We start from the raw sequence: 14,115 nt of genomic DNA on the forward strand, positions 1-14,115 counted from the left end.
TGCGCAGCTCCTCTGTCTTGGAATAGTCTGCAATTGAAATGGAAACTGAGCAATCTGGTGCCACTAAATGTTTTTAAAGCTTGGTTGGATGCTACTCAATCGGAAGCTGTTGGTACCTGTTCATGTGGATAGTTATTGTAAATTGTAATCCCTGTAATGATGCTGTATGATGTCCTTTTTGTTGCTCTGTTTATCTTTTTATGTTCCATGTGGAACCTACTTGAGCAGGTCTCCCTTGAAAAAGAGATCAATGATCTCAATGGGATACACCTGGGTAAATAAAGGTTTGAAATTAAATGAATGTCCTTTTTGCACTTTTATAAAAAATACATTCAAAGCTGCTTCATCAATAAACATTCAGACAAAACCAGCATCCATCAAGATCACACCATTGTTTCTACAGTCACTAGTGTGGAACTAACATTTACCCTAAATTATGCAATTAAGTAATATATAAAGTAAGGTATACACTGATCAGCCATAACATTATGACCACTGACAGGTGATCTGAATAACATTATCATCTCGTTACAATGGCACCTGTCAGTGGGTGGGATATTTAAGGTAGCAAGTGATCATCTTGTCCTCAAGTTGACGTTTTGGAAGAATGGGCAAGCGTAAGGATGTGAGCAATTTTGACAAATTGTGATGGCTAGACGACTTGGGCAGAGCATCTCCAAAACGGCTGCTCTTGTGGAGTCATCCTGGTCTGCAGTGGTCAGTACCTTGCACACCTTCAGAGGTCTAGTGGAGTCCGCAAAAGGGGGACCTACATAATATTAGGCAGTTGGTCATAATGTTATAGCTGATCAGTGCAAGTAGAACAGTCAAATGAAGGGAATATTTACAAGTATTTAAATCTCTTTTATTTAAAGGTCCCCTATTATACTGTTTTTCATCAATATATAATAGGTCTCAGATATATACAAAACATGTCTCTGAAGTGTTAGGCTCCAAATACCAAACAGATCATGCATTGCAGCATCCCATAATCCCCTCTGTTTCAGGCCTGTTTCAAACGTGCTGATTCTCTGTCTGTTACTTTAGATGAAAATAAGGAGCCACTCCCCACGACCCTCTGAGAGATATTTGGTTAAAAAGAACAAAAAAGTGCTCTAGGAGGAGATTCAGGTGATAAGGTGGGGGGGAGATACCTTGGTTGGTGATTGGCTAATGGTTACACAAGCCAGAAAATCGCTATGACATCATAAAGTGGCCAAAATCTGATCAGACAGGTTTTTATATAAATGGATCAGGACAAAAAGAGAGTGAATCTTTTTAACTGAAACTTTCAGAATCTCTTTACACAGAGGAGACACATGTTTATGTATAAAATATATGAAAAAGTGGATTTTGCATAATAGGTGACCTTTAAAACATGTTAATTGTGTTAGAGATGTAGCTTCTGCAAACTGGATTCCATTATGTTTGTGAACATTTTCCCACAGCAGTTTTAGCTCGATGGTTTCTCCTGTATTGATCCTCAGGTGTGTGACCAGTCTGGACTTTTTTGATGTGGCTCAACAAACCACTGCTCAGTCTGAAAACTCTCCAACATATTTTGCAAATACACAGCTTTTAACCTGTGTGGATTATTGAATGCCTTGTCATTGTTGAATTGTTACTGAATCTTTGTCCGCAGTACTTGCAAAGGAACGGCTTCTGTTTCGCAAGTAAATGGCTTCTCACCCGTGTGGCTTCTTATGTGGACTTTTAACTCACTACTACATTTGAATCCTTTGCCACATGTTTCACAGGAATATGGCTTCTCACCTGTGTGGGTTCTACTGTGAATAGTCAAGGATGCTGAGTGACTGAATTGTTTTCCACATGTTTGGCAAGAAAATGGCTTCTCACCCGTGTGGCTTCTTAAGTGGACTTTTAACTCACTACTACATTTGAATCCTTTGCCACATGTTTCACAGGAATATGGCTTCTCACCTGTGTGGGTTCTACTGTGAATAGTCAAGGATGCTGAGTGACTGAATTGTTTTCCACATGTTTGGCAAGAAAATGGCTTTTCTCCTGTGTGGGTTCTTAGATGACTCTTCAATGCGGATATATCACTGAATCCTTTCCCACAGGTCTTGCAATCGTAAGGCTTCTCGCCTGAATGGATTCTCAGGTGGATGGTTAAGTTAAATTTATGTCTGAAGTCTTTCCCACATATTTTGCAAGAATATGGCTTCTCACCTGTGTGGACTCTCATGTGACTCTGCAATTTAGACTTGTACGTAAAATCCTTTTCACATATGTCACATTTTAATTGATGAAATATTGACTTAGTTGTGCCGTTAACATTGTAGCTTTGACTTTGAATAATGTTATCTCTCTGGTTTAGTTCTGGCTCTGCGTGAGTTGATCCTGAGTCTCCATGCTTGTCAACTTTCTGATCTTGGCTCTCAGCCAGTGGAGAGTTGTGAGAGAGGAGCTGGTGGTCCCTGTTTGTGTATACAATCCCTTCTTCTGATGCTACATTACACTGCTGAGTGTGATCACTTTCCGTATAAGTCGGAGTCAACATAAAGTCATCAGTCTCCTGCTTCAGTACAAGCTGCTCCGCACTGCTGCACAGCTCCGCTTGTTCCTCTTTTATCTGTGGCGGCTCTGGGTCCTCTTGGTCCAGACCGGAGTCGTTCTCCTGAATGCAGAGCTGCTGCTCAGAGAAAACCTCCTCCTCCTTACAGAAATGTTGCTGAGGGAGCTCTGGAGAAACAGAAAAGAGAATACATAATACACTATTGTAAAGGTTAGGAAACAAACCAATAAGAACAAGTATATCTTCTTAACGATTAATATTAGTTATAAATAGACGACCTAAGTGTTGTATTGTTTATTAAAACAAACGTTTACTCGCCTATCCTGTGTAACTTTATTGTGGGTAAGATGTTCAACAGTCTGCGCTGACGATCAATCTCTTCCTCGTACTCGACGATAGTTCTTTCAAAAACTCCCAATATTTCTTCAGCAGCAGCAGTCAGTCTCTCGTTGACAAACTCTCTCAAACTCGGAACTGCAGACATTATTGTTGTTTAATGGCGCCGGAAATGACCATATGTGTTTACACTCATTCAAACCATATATATGGCGCTGATTCGACCCATGGATGTATAATAAGATTCGACCGCGTAGAGTTAAAAGATTGTGCTGCTCACTTCCGGTGTGTGTCCCACTGTGGAGTTCCGACGGGAAACTGTTCGGGAGCTTTTCTTTTCGCCGTACGAGTGTTTTTGCACGCGCCTTTCCATTCATTTAAATGGAGACGCACGCAACTGTCAGGTCAGCAATCTTCCCCCTGATTGTGTTGCCTACTGAACCAGATTGAGAGAACATTTGAAGGCTCAGGATACCTTTGCAGGTTTTTTTTCAATAGTTAATTAGCTGATTAGAGTGTCACACTGTGAGTATACAATATATATTTTTTTTTTCAATATTCTAATTTTCTGAAATACTGCATTTTGAGTTTTCATTAGCTGTAAACTAACAATTGAAATAATTTGCTTCACTAAATCTATATAATATATGAGTTTCACTTTTAAAATAGAATTACTGAAATTAATCAACTTTTCCAATATATTCTAATCTATTGAGATGCACACACTCTCAAGTAGCTGAGAGGCAAGATCAGAAAGTTGGCAAGCATGGAGACTCAGGATCAACTCATGCAGAATAGAATAATACCTCAATACAAATCTTCGTGTGTTCCCCATCCCACATAATCACCCCCTGCAATAATACCACAAGCACACTCAACCTATGCCATATTTTCCAGCATTCTTTGCACTTCGCCAGGAAAGGACGCTGTAACTGAAGCTTGCTTTTCGAAACAATTGTCTCAAGTGGTTCAGTGCTTCACAAAAGCTTAATTTGCCCATCACTAATCCTTGATGTGGTTTGGAACATAATATGGCATTTAATCACGGCTATACTATACTATACCTATAATATATGACTACAAATAGTATAATAGATATTTAATAGTAAAATAGGTTCAAGTGAAGTGAAGCAGATACATCCTAGCTGCTGAAGTTAAAAATATATTTATATATTTGTTAAGTTACGTGTTTTATAAACACAGAAGTTTTTAATCAAATGCCATTAGTTAAAGCGGAAAGAAAAGCTACCGCACCGCTTCCCGTCGGAACTCCACAATGGGACACACACCGGAAGTAAATAGCACAAGCTCTTTAAAGTTAAGATACGTCGAAGTTTGAATTATCTCAAACGGACATGTTGTAGTCATGCTACTGACATTGTTTAGGTTGCAGCTAAACCCTAATAATGTCTAAAGTTCATTACTTGAGAGAATTTGTCAACGAGAGACTGACTGCTGCTGCTGAAGAAATATTAGAAGTTTTTGAAAGAACTATCGTCGAGTACGAGGAAGAGATTGATCATCAGCGCAGAATGTTGAACATCTTACCCACAATAAAGTTACACAGGATAGGCGAGTAAAGCCTTTGTTAGTAGCCTTTGTTTCCTAACGTTTACAGACATATTATTTAGTATTTTGTGTCCTTCCAGAGCTCCCTCAGCAACATGTCTGTAAGGAGGAGGAGGTTCTCTCTGAGCAGCAGCTCTGCATTCAGGAGAAAAACTACAGTGTGAACCAAGAGGACTTTTGCGGCTTTCACACCAGTGCTTTTCAGTTTCTAGCTCCGAGCGGGAGCTTTTCTGGTTCAGCTCCAGTTTCCCTTTTCAGCTCCCGCTCTGTGCACACCGCCCACTGGCGCCCCAGAGCTGCCCCTGCTACGTCATGACGTCACCGTTTACATCGCTGATTTGCCCCCCAACGGCTCCCATTACGGCAGCTCACAACAACAACTGCGTCGGGTCGATGATCGTGTTGCTTTTAATCACACGAAGCCAGAATAAATTGAATAACGACTTCTCCAACCTTATACTTTTCTCCAGAGTGCCGTGGTTCATTGTTTATTAATGTGTTTCTGCAGCATTTACCGACCGCTGCAGTGCAGCTCTTCCACAGGAGTTTATTCTCCCGTTAGCTCCCGGTTAGCTCACACTGCAGCGGCCGCTCTAAAGTATTCACTGTCCGACTCACACAAGCAGCTGATGCATATCCCCAGCTCCCCTTAGCCTAAGTGAATGTGTGTCAGTCTGAATTGACACTGTTTGGTATCACAACGCTGTTATGAAAGTTTCTCTGGTATAAAACGGGTGATGTTGGCATAGCAACCAAAGCTAAACTGACTACTTGCATCCGATAGCTGCAATAATACAAAACAACACGTCTGCCTCTCTCCACAATGATCGATAACAGTGAACGGATGGTCAAAGTAAGGTACAAATAAACAGAATCACACGAAGCCTGGTTAGTGTTGCCTGACTTTATAAAGTGTGTTTATAGGCACTACTGCTTGTAGGCAGGCATAACAGTCGACCCATGGGAGGTGGGTTTAGTTTCCTGCACGCCTCGACGTAAGAGAGACGTAAGCGACGTCACCTCTTAGCTCCAAAGCTCTTGCCTCTGGACCGACAATTTATTGGAGCTGGAAATGAAGCAGATTCCGGAGCTAAGAGCCGGCGCAGCTGCGGTGTGAACTGGAAAACCCAGCGCTTTTCAGGCTCTAGCTCCGAGCCGGAGCTGAAAAGGCGCTGGTGTGAAAGGGGCATCAGAGCCTCCACAGATTAAAGAGGAACAAGAGGAGCTGTGCAGCAGTGAGGAGCAACTTGTACTGAAGCAGGAGACTGATGACTTTATGTTGACTCCGACTTGTATGGAGAGTGATCACAGTGAAGATCAGACTCTGAACCTGAGCATTAGTGACACTCAGAGTCAAGGCGAGGAAAATCCTCCTGGGCAGTTTCCACTTCAATGCTATGTACCATAAGAAGTCGGGATTGTATACACAAACAGGGACCACCAGCTCCTCTCTCACAACTCTCCACTAGCTGAGAGCCCAGATCAGAAAGTTGGCAAGCATGGAGACTCAGGATCAACTCACGCAGAGCCAGAAGTAAACCAGAGAGATAACATTATTCAAAGTCAAAGCTACAATGTTAACGGCACAACTAAGTCAATATTTCATAAATTAAAATGTGATATATATGAAAAAGGTTTTAAGTGCAAGTCTAAATTGCAGTGTTACATGAGAGTAGTGTTGCACGGTGTACCGCGATACCCTGCCGTTAAAAACGTTACGATTCCTCCGTTTCATTAGTATCGGTACTTTAAGAACGACGGGGGAAAGTACTCCGGTGAGAAAACGCCGATTTAATAAGAGCCGTGTGTGTTCAGCGCTCTGCTTCCACTCCCTGCACTGCAACGTGCCTGCAGTCCCGCCCCTCTCAAGCACGCTCCAAGTCCCTCCACTCTCTCGTGCATGCGCTAGCTGCCAGAGCATGTGAGAAAACGGGGAGCAAGTGGGAGTGCAACTGCCACTGGAAGTATTTTGGCTATATCTCTGACAGTGAGGGCAAGCCTACGGACACCGCGAGGCCTGTCTGTAAGACATGTGTTAGATCCCTGCAAACCAAGGGAGCCAACACATCAAACTTGGCTAAACACCTCGCTGACCGGCATCCAGAGCTGTTTAAAGACAGACAGGTTAGCGAATGTGATAGATAACATTGTTATGCCGTAGATTGAAGCCTTGCCGTGGATTGAAGCCCTGTTCGCGGGGACGCGCAGAGGTGACGTAATCGCCTGTGTTGAGCGTTCGCCGTATTTTCACCCTTTTCAAAGCTTTTTTCTCTCTTTTGAATGATATATTAGGATTAAACAGCAAACGGCTGAATACATAATGTGCATACAATTGCGAGGAGGCTCGTTTTAAGGACACGTTTTTCAGATCTGTCACAATCTTCGTATTGGAATACATTTACGTTTTTTAGTGTATAGAGGCTTTGCATATGACGTCACGGGTGACGCGGCGTCAGCCCAGCGGCCATACTGTAGTACCAAAACAAACACCGTAATACTCATAGCCTACCTGTTTTTTATCGGACATATAATGGTGAACTTCTGTGCTATTGTTGGCTGCGGCAACAGAGGTGATCGAAACAGGGGGCCAAAGTCATTTTACAGGCTGCCGGTGTTACCGTTTAACTGGTTACACCGGGGAAGTCGTTACGTTACGTTAACGGTAGGAATGGGGCGTGTACTTTGAGGAGATACACATTTCGATCGCTTCTTTTGTTGTTTACATTTATCTTTTGGTATATTTGGCTCCATAGGAACACTTTGATGCACATTCAGTATCAGTGTGTGAGGTTGTGGTTGCGATGCCGATATCCGGACGCGTACAGCGAGGACTACAAAATGACAATGAGGTGACTGGGGATGTCTGTTCAAAACATTGCAAACGTGAATAAATCATTTCAAATATGTATTTGTCTCCGACTGTCATTTGTACATCGTTGTTAATGTGATGTTTAGTAGCTTTGATAGCTGTCCATACCTCCAGACAGCCTAAAAGTAAGACACAAGTTGCTTACTCACAGCCCGAATGCAGCATCGAGATCCGTGGCCAGCTGTGTCCTCTCGATTAACTTGTGACAGGACTTCTGTAGCTATTCTCCAGCGAGCAAGGTTTTTATTAAATACCTCCATCCCTCTCGTCACAACACGACTCTACACTGTGCAGAAAAAAACAACATAAATGAAAATAACCTTGCTGGATAGTTTAGAATGAAACAAACAAACTATCTTCCATGGCTGATACTGATGTCACAGTGACGGGTAAACCACAGACTAGTCTAGCGGGGGGGCACACGTTGAATTCATATAATGAAATTGTTATTTTATATATGTATATACATATATATATATATACATGCTATATATATATATTATATATATTTATATTTATTTCTATCCTACATTGTCTAGGCTATATAAACTGGCGGAAGTGTCACAACTTTCTTGGTTTGTGATTATAGAGAGAGAGAAATAGCGACAGAGATAGATAGCGAGACAGATAGAGATAGATAAAACTCAAATAAATGTTTTTCTTTTATGGAAAATGAGCAATATACCAGATATATTCATACAAGATAATAAAGGATAATTGTCAACAATTTTCTTTTTTCCAAGCCATCAGCATAAATATCGTGGATCATAAAATCCATCAGTTGTTTAACAACTCCTGAATCCATCCCCTCTTGGTTAGCCCTACAGCTATTCTCTCCCACACGCACACGCGCACACACACACACACACACACACACACACACACACACACACACACACACACACACGCACACGCACACGCACACGCACACACACAACTCACTTACGCACAGCCGATCTTTCTCTATGTCTATCTCTACAGTATCTCGATCACAAACCAAGAAAGTTGTGACACTTCCGCCAGTTTATATAGCCTAGACAATGTAGGATAGAAATAAATATAAATATATATAGCATGTATATATATATAAAATAACAATTTCATTATATGAATTCAACGTGTGCCCCCCCGCTAGACTAGTCTGTGGTTTACCCGTCACTGTGACATCAGTATCAGCCATGGAAGATAGTTTGTTTGTTTCATTCTAAACTATCCAGCAAGGTTATTTTCATTTATGTTGTTTTTTTCTGCACAGTGTAGAGTCGTGTTGTGACGAGAGGGATGGAGGTATTTAATAAAAACCTTGCTCGCTGGAGAATAGCTACAGAAGTCCTGTCACAAGTTAATCGAGAGGATCACAGCTGGCCACGGATCTCGATGCTGCATTCGGGCTGTGAGTAAACAACTTGTGTCTTACTTTGAGGCTGTCTGGAGGTATGGACAGCTATCAAAGCTACTAAACATCACATTAACAACGATGTACAAATGACAGTCGGAGACAAATACATATTTGAAATGATTTATTCACGTTTGCAATGTTTTGAACAGACATCCCCAGTCACCTCATTGTCATTTTGTAGTCCTCGCTGTACGCGTCCGGATATCGGCATCGCAACCACAACCTCACACACTGATACTGAATGTGCATCAAAGTGTTCCTATGGAGCCAAATATACCAAAAGATAAATGTAAACAACAAAAGAAGCGATCGAAATGTGGATTTCCTGGTTATTCGACAATGGCTCCTCAAAGTACACGCCCCATTCCTACCGTTAACGTAACGACTTCCCCGGTGTAACCAGTTAAACGGTAACACCGGCGGTTATAACGCACCAGGGTGAAGCAATGTATGCACTTTCAAAGCGTCGACGGGAAACATGGCTCAATAGGATCGGACGGGAGGATCTCAAACCATCCAACCACAACTATACTCGCGTTTGTGGGGATCATTTCACGCCAAGTAAGTGTCAGGTTTTACATACAAACATTCAAAATAAACATACAACCCACTTATTAAGGACATGTATCTTAACAAGGACATATGAATCCTGGAGTCTGTGTCATCGATCGACATATCAGATTGTGGAGTATCTACAAAACAAAGTCATCCCTTGGCTCAGGTCATCTTCCCACCAGTCTGTCAATCCCCTGCAGTGCTTCGTTTAACTGTAATTTAAAGAAATTCCTCCCCCTACTGGCCATTTGATTATATGTAAACAGTAAAGGCTGTACAGTACCTGGCACCTTTTCAGAGGCTTTTGGTTTCCTCAATTATTTGTCATGTTCCAATGTCTTGACACCAGCATTTTAAATATATCTAAAGTCTGACTTCGCCTGTCAAAAGAGGTCACATTTGTATTAATTAACAGTTCACCCAGGATATAACTGACCTACAATCTGATTTATTTGCAGGTAAACCAGTGGCACTTTTTGACAAAAATCATCCTGACTGGGCACCGTCTGTCAAATTGGGCCACGAGAAAATTACAGCACCTTCCCCTGCTACACATGCCAGGTATAAACGCGCCAGAAAAAGGTCATCCATCGCACCACTTGATCTCTACAGCATGGTGTCTGATATTCCATCTCCAGAAGAGCCCGCACCAGTCCTGGGAGCCACTGGGGAAGAAGAAGGAATGATTGAACCAGAGACTGGCACTGCAACTCAGACTGATTTGACTGGTGAAATGATTGACAAAATGTCATTTGAAATTAATAATGTAACAACAGAAAATGTTAACTTAAAAGAAAAGCTTGTAAAGTCCACAATTTCAGAGAGTACATTTAAGGGCGATGATGACCGTGTGCGGTTCTACACTGGACTTCCTACTTTTGCCATTCTAATGATGGTATACAATCTTGTGGAACTGCACATCAGTGTGAACGCTAAGAGTTCACTGTCTAAATTTCAACAGTTTATACTGACACTAATGAAATTAAGATTAAACCAACCCCTGCAAGAGCTGGCTTATAAATTCAACACATCCACGTCTACAGTATCCCGTGTGTTTACCTTGATTATCGACGTCATGTTTAAACGTATGAGTTTTCTTTTGAAGTGGCCATCTCGAGAGGAACTCCAACTGACGATGCCTATGGATTTCCGCACTCATTTTGGTACTAAAGTGGCTGTTATAATAGACTGCTTTGAAGTTTTCATTGACAGGCCATCAAATGTAATGGCACGGGCTCAGACTTGGTCAAACTACAAACATCACAACACCATAACATTTCTCATAGGAATCTGTCCGCAGGGTGTTATATCATTCATTTCAAGGGCATGGGGTGGCAGGTCCAGTGATAAGCATATTACAGAAAGTTGTGGCTTCTTAGATAACATTTTGCCTGGTGATTTGATTTTGGCAGACCGAGGTTTCAATATAAGTGACTCAGTGGGTTTCATGTGTGCTGAGGTTAAGGTGCCTGCATTCATGAAAGGCCGGAAACAATTATCAATGAAAGATGTTATTGACACAAGGAAAATTGCTAACGTGCGAATTCATGTTGAGCGTGTCATAGGATGTGTAAGGCAGCGATATACCGTTTTGGGAGGACCAATTCCTATAGATTTTTTACTTTCTAAAGATGTGGATGGAATTACATTGATGGATAAAATAGCTGAAGTGTGCTGCGACCTGAATAATGTGTGTGATACTGTAATACCCGTTGATTGAGCCTTTACATTCTGTTACACCCCAATCAACCCATATCAGATTGAAAAATATGATATGTTTGTATTGTAATTATTATTACATTATTGTCAATGTTGTACTTGGTCAATTAAATGTCTTGATAATCAGAAAAGTGATTTGGGGTTTGGTTGTGTAGGGGAATGTTTGAACAATTATTTAAGATGTTTTCAGGCATGGAAGATTAATGTTTTTCTCTCAAGTTTTCTATTGTCAGATTGGACACATCCCAAATTGCTTGAATGTGGTTTCAGACCTGCACTGCGCACTATAATAGTACTGGTAGAATATTCAAGCTTGGGTAAATACATTTGGAAAAAAACAATTGAAAGGGCAAAGTATTATATTTATTACAAGTTTCCAATTTACCCATTGAAAAAGGGTGAAAAACAAGTATGCTCCTTTAACTGTAAGCTGCAGAGATCACCTCACATAACAGAGATACATTAACATTGTGTCCATATTACAGTTTTTTTCAATGCTAAAACACATTTTTTGAAAGCAGGGCTTATTTTCTCAAAACACATTCACAAAACCATACACACAAAGTGCAAAACACCTCATATATAATCACATAAATATATACACTGTCATTCAGATTGATTAATACTTCTGTTTATTTTGAGAGGGGACATGCTGTTGACATTTGTCACAATACCAGCTTCCTTTGGGGGCAACTGTTATACCAACACATTCAAAATGAAACCAGGTAGTTTCACAATTTGTGCTATCACATCCTATCATGGGAAGCTTTTCCTCTCCACGATAAAGGCACCATTTGGGTACCAGTGGTTGGGTATCGGTTGGCTGAGTCAGAGTGGCACATACAGCAGGGTCTGGTATCAGACAGAGAGGCCTTTTTGGTGCAGTAATGGAGACTGGTGTAGTTGCACTGGGAATTCTGGTGAAGAATTGCCCACTCAACTCCAGGAGAATGACCTTCTGAAAGAATTCATGAGCTTTGGGGTGTACCTTCTCCCAAAAGTCAATATCTGGGGTTATGCGTTCAAGATGAATCTTTCCATTCACCCACAGAACAAAGTCAGCATATTCAACATCGCATAGAAATAACTGGGTCTGCACTTGATAGAAATAGGCATGGGTCTTCTTCAGCCTGTCCTGTCCATCACGTGATTCCAGACATGTATGGTCTGACGGTGCAGCAACACAGTAGGGGCATTTAATTTCCAAAACACCTACACCACAGCACTTGCAGGACACAACACCATCTGGAGTAGCACCTAAATATGGAAATGTTGGCGATAACACGAGCCCAGAATCCTGGCAAATGAAACTGTCATGTTGATTCATAATTGCAATGTAATCTTCACGTGCTGATTTCTCGTGATTACATCCCCATTCAGTAGCTGCAGTTTTAAATGTTGTGGCTTCTGGGTAACAAATAGCTTTAATCAAGCTTAGCGATGGTTTACTTGCACTTGTTGAACATGCTGCCTTCATACGAGATGCTGTAATCCGCCCAGCTCTGTATCGATACCAGAGTTTGGATTTGGCCTGTGTTTTTGTTGCCTTCTCAATGACATCCGCCTCCGGCTTGGTGATAGCTACATTGATCCGTTGGCAATGTTCTGTAAGCGCTTTATGGTCCATTTCTAGGCAGTTCTCACTTTTTAAACTAGAAAGCGGCTTAGGAAATGTTGACAAAGTCACTTTTGGGACAAAATCGACATTGTGTGGAGCTGAGATTGTCAATATTGCACACTTCCTTCCAGTAGATTTCAGTGATGCCAGGAAAGACTGTTGCTCAGCATCTGTCGCTTTTGGAATTTCCCTCGAGTGACGTAAAAGTGGTGGTGTTGTTGTTGTTGTTGTTGTTAAATTAGCTGCATCACCAAGACTGTCAATTGCTTGGCTTAAACGATTCCTTCGTGTTTTAGCCGAACTAAAGTCAATGTCAGCAACAGGGGAAGGTGTTACATCCTTCACTGATCCAGGTAGAAGCCAATACGCCTTTTCCTGGGTAACTGTCTTGGCATCACGTATCCGTACAGCTGTTTCAATGTAGAACAGGAGAGATGCAACATGGGTACATGTCGATCCCAAACCAGCCTTGCAGTTGCAGTTAGCTGTGATGACGGTACCCACGGACATGTTGGCGGCAGCCCAATACTCTGAGAATGCAATACCTGAAAAATAAAATACAAAAATATTATTGGATTGTTGACTATTTAGAACCACCAATATTTTGGTCCAACTTTACTTTCAAATACTGATTGTTTACACAACCAGTGGGTGGTCAAGAATAGGTTCACAACTTTTGTAATTTAAATATATTGCAATATATAATAAAGCTTTAGTTATAAAGACCTTTTCATAAAGCACGTGTAGCTCAAAGTGCTTTACAAAATGGCACACATCACAAGTTAAAAATAAACCACAAGAAATTCCCCTCAGATCAGATGTTAAGACCTTTACAGGTGCATGCAGCATCGCAACAACATATAACATTTTAACAGGTTAAGAGACAGGAGGAGGTAAAAGGTATGATAATAAAAATAAATAATAAGACACAAGACTAAGTTTATTGATGCAACAATATCCCTATAAATTAAAGTAAACATAAATACAAAGCTGGTGTTTAAACATTTCCACTGAGTTGGCCTCTGATATTTCTTGGTAGGGTAGTGCAGCCTCACACATTTCATTTTGGGGGACTTTAGGGATATTTAAAAAGCCAGCTGAAGAGGACCTCACGAAATATTTACTCACTTTTCCAGCTATTACAGCCACATCTCCTTGATATGCAACGCAAACGTCGCGGATCCACCCGGATGTGAACTGGTTATGTGCATCGAGTCCTTTGTACGCCTTCATTTCCTCCATGGTGTACAATGGAATAGGCGAAAAAACGAGGTAGTTCACGATATCAAAGTAGGAAAGTGAAGGCCATGAATTTATGTCGGTGCTGTAATCATTAACGGGAATCAAATAAGGGTCCACCGAACCAATCGACGCACATTTGTCTCTGTAAACGGTCTTATCCTCCGGGTTTAGTGATTTGTAGTATCATTTCATTTTCGCCATTTTTGAACGCTCCCGCCAGTAGAGTGGTACGAGTGGTACTCCAACATGGCTGCCGCGAAATCCCGTGA

At 41.3% G+C, this 14,115-nt stretch overlaps 2 protein-coding genes, 1 long non-coding RNA gene and 1 pseudogene across 3 annotated transcripts in view; 2 read left to right on the plus strand and 2 right to left on the minus strand.

Moving 5' to 3' along the window:
- Positions 1 to 301: 301 nt before the first annotated feature.
- LOC117447535 (zinc finger protein ZFP2-like) lies at positions 302 to 3,159 on the minus strand. The gene is made up of 2 exons (XM_034084255.2): positions 2,858 to 3,159; positions 302 to 2,706 (listed from the first exon to the last, which is right to left on the minus strand). Exons 1-2 carry the CDS (start codon positions 3,021 to 3,023, stop codon positions 1,622 to 1,624), a joined length of 1,251 nt encoding a protein of 416 aa, XP_033940146.1. The 5' UTR covers positions 3,024 to 3,159; the 3' UTR covers positions 302 to 1,621.
- A 1,122-nt stretch (positions 3,160 to 4,281) lies between these two features.
- On the plus strand, positions 4,282 to 9,729 carry LOC139432889 (uncharacterized; annotated as a pseudogene).
- The window catches only part of rad52 (RAD52 homolog, DNA repair protein), a 35,620-nt gene continuing 29,997 nt past the window's right edge, over positions 8,493 to 14,115 (plus strand). Inside the window, exon 1 of the mRNA XM_034084249.2 lies at positions 8,493 to 8,706. The gene's annotated coding sequence lies outside the window, so the exon portion shown is untranslated. The remainder of the gene's footprint in view (positions 8,707 to 14,115) is intronic.
- LOC117447530 (uncharacterized) lies at positions 13,051 to 14,100 on the minus strand. Its single transcript, XR_011643454.1, has 2 exons — positions 13,733 to 14,100; positions 13,051 to 13,149 (listed from the first exon to the last, which is right to left on the minus strand). It is a non-coding gene; the product is annotated as an uncharacterized lncRNA (long non-coding RNA).

Source organism: Pseudochaenichthys georgianus, chromosome 6 (assembly GCF_902827115.2).
Source record: "Pseudochaenichthys georgianus chromosome 6, fPseGeo1.2, whole genome shotgun sequence".
Taxonomy (NCBI): domain Eukaryota; kingdom Metazoa; phylum Chordata; class Actinopteri; order Perciformes; family Channichthyidae; genus Pseudochaenichthys; species Pseudochaenichthys georgianus.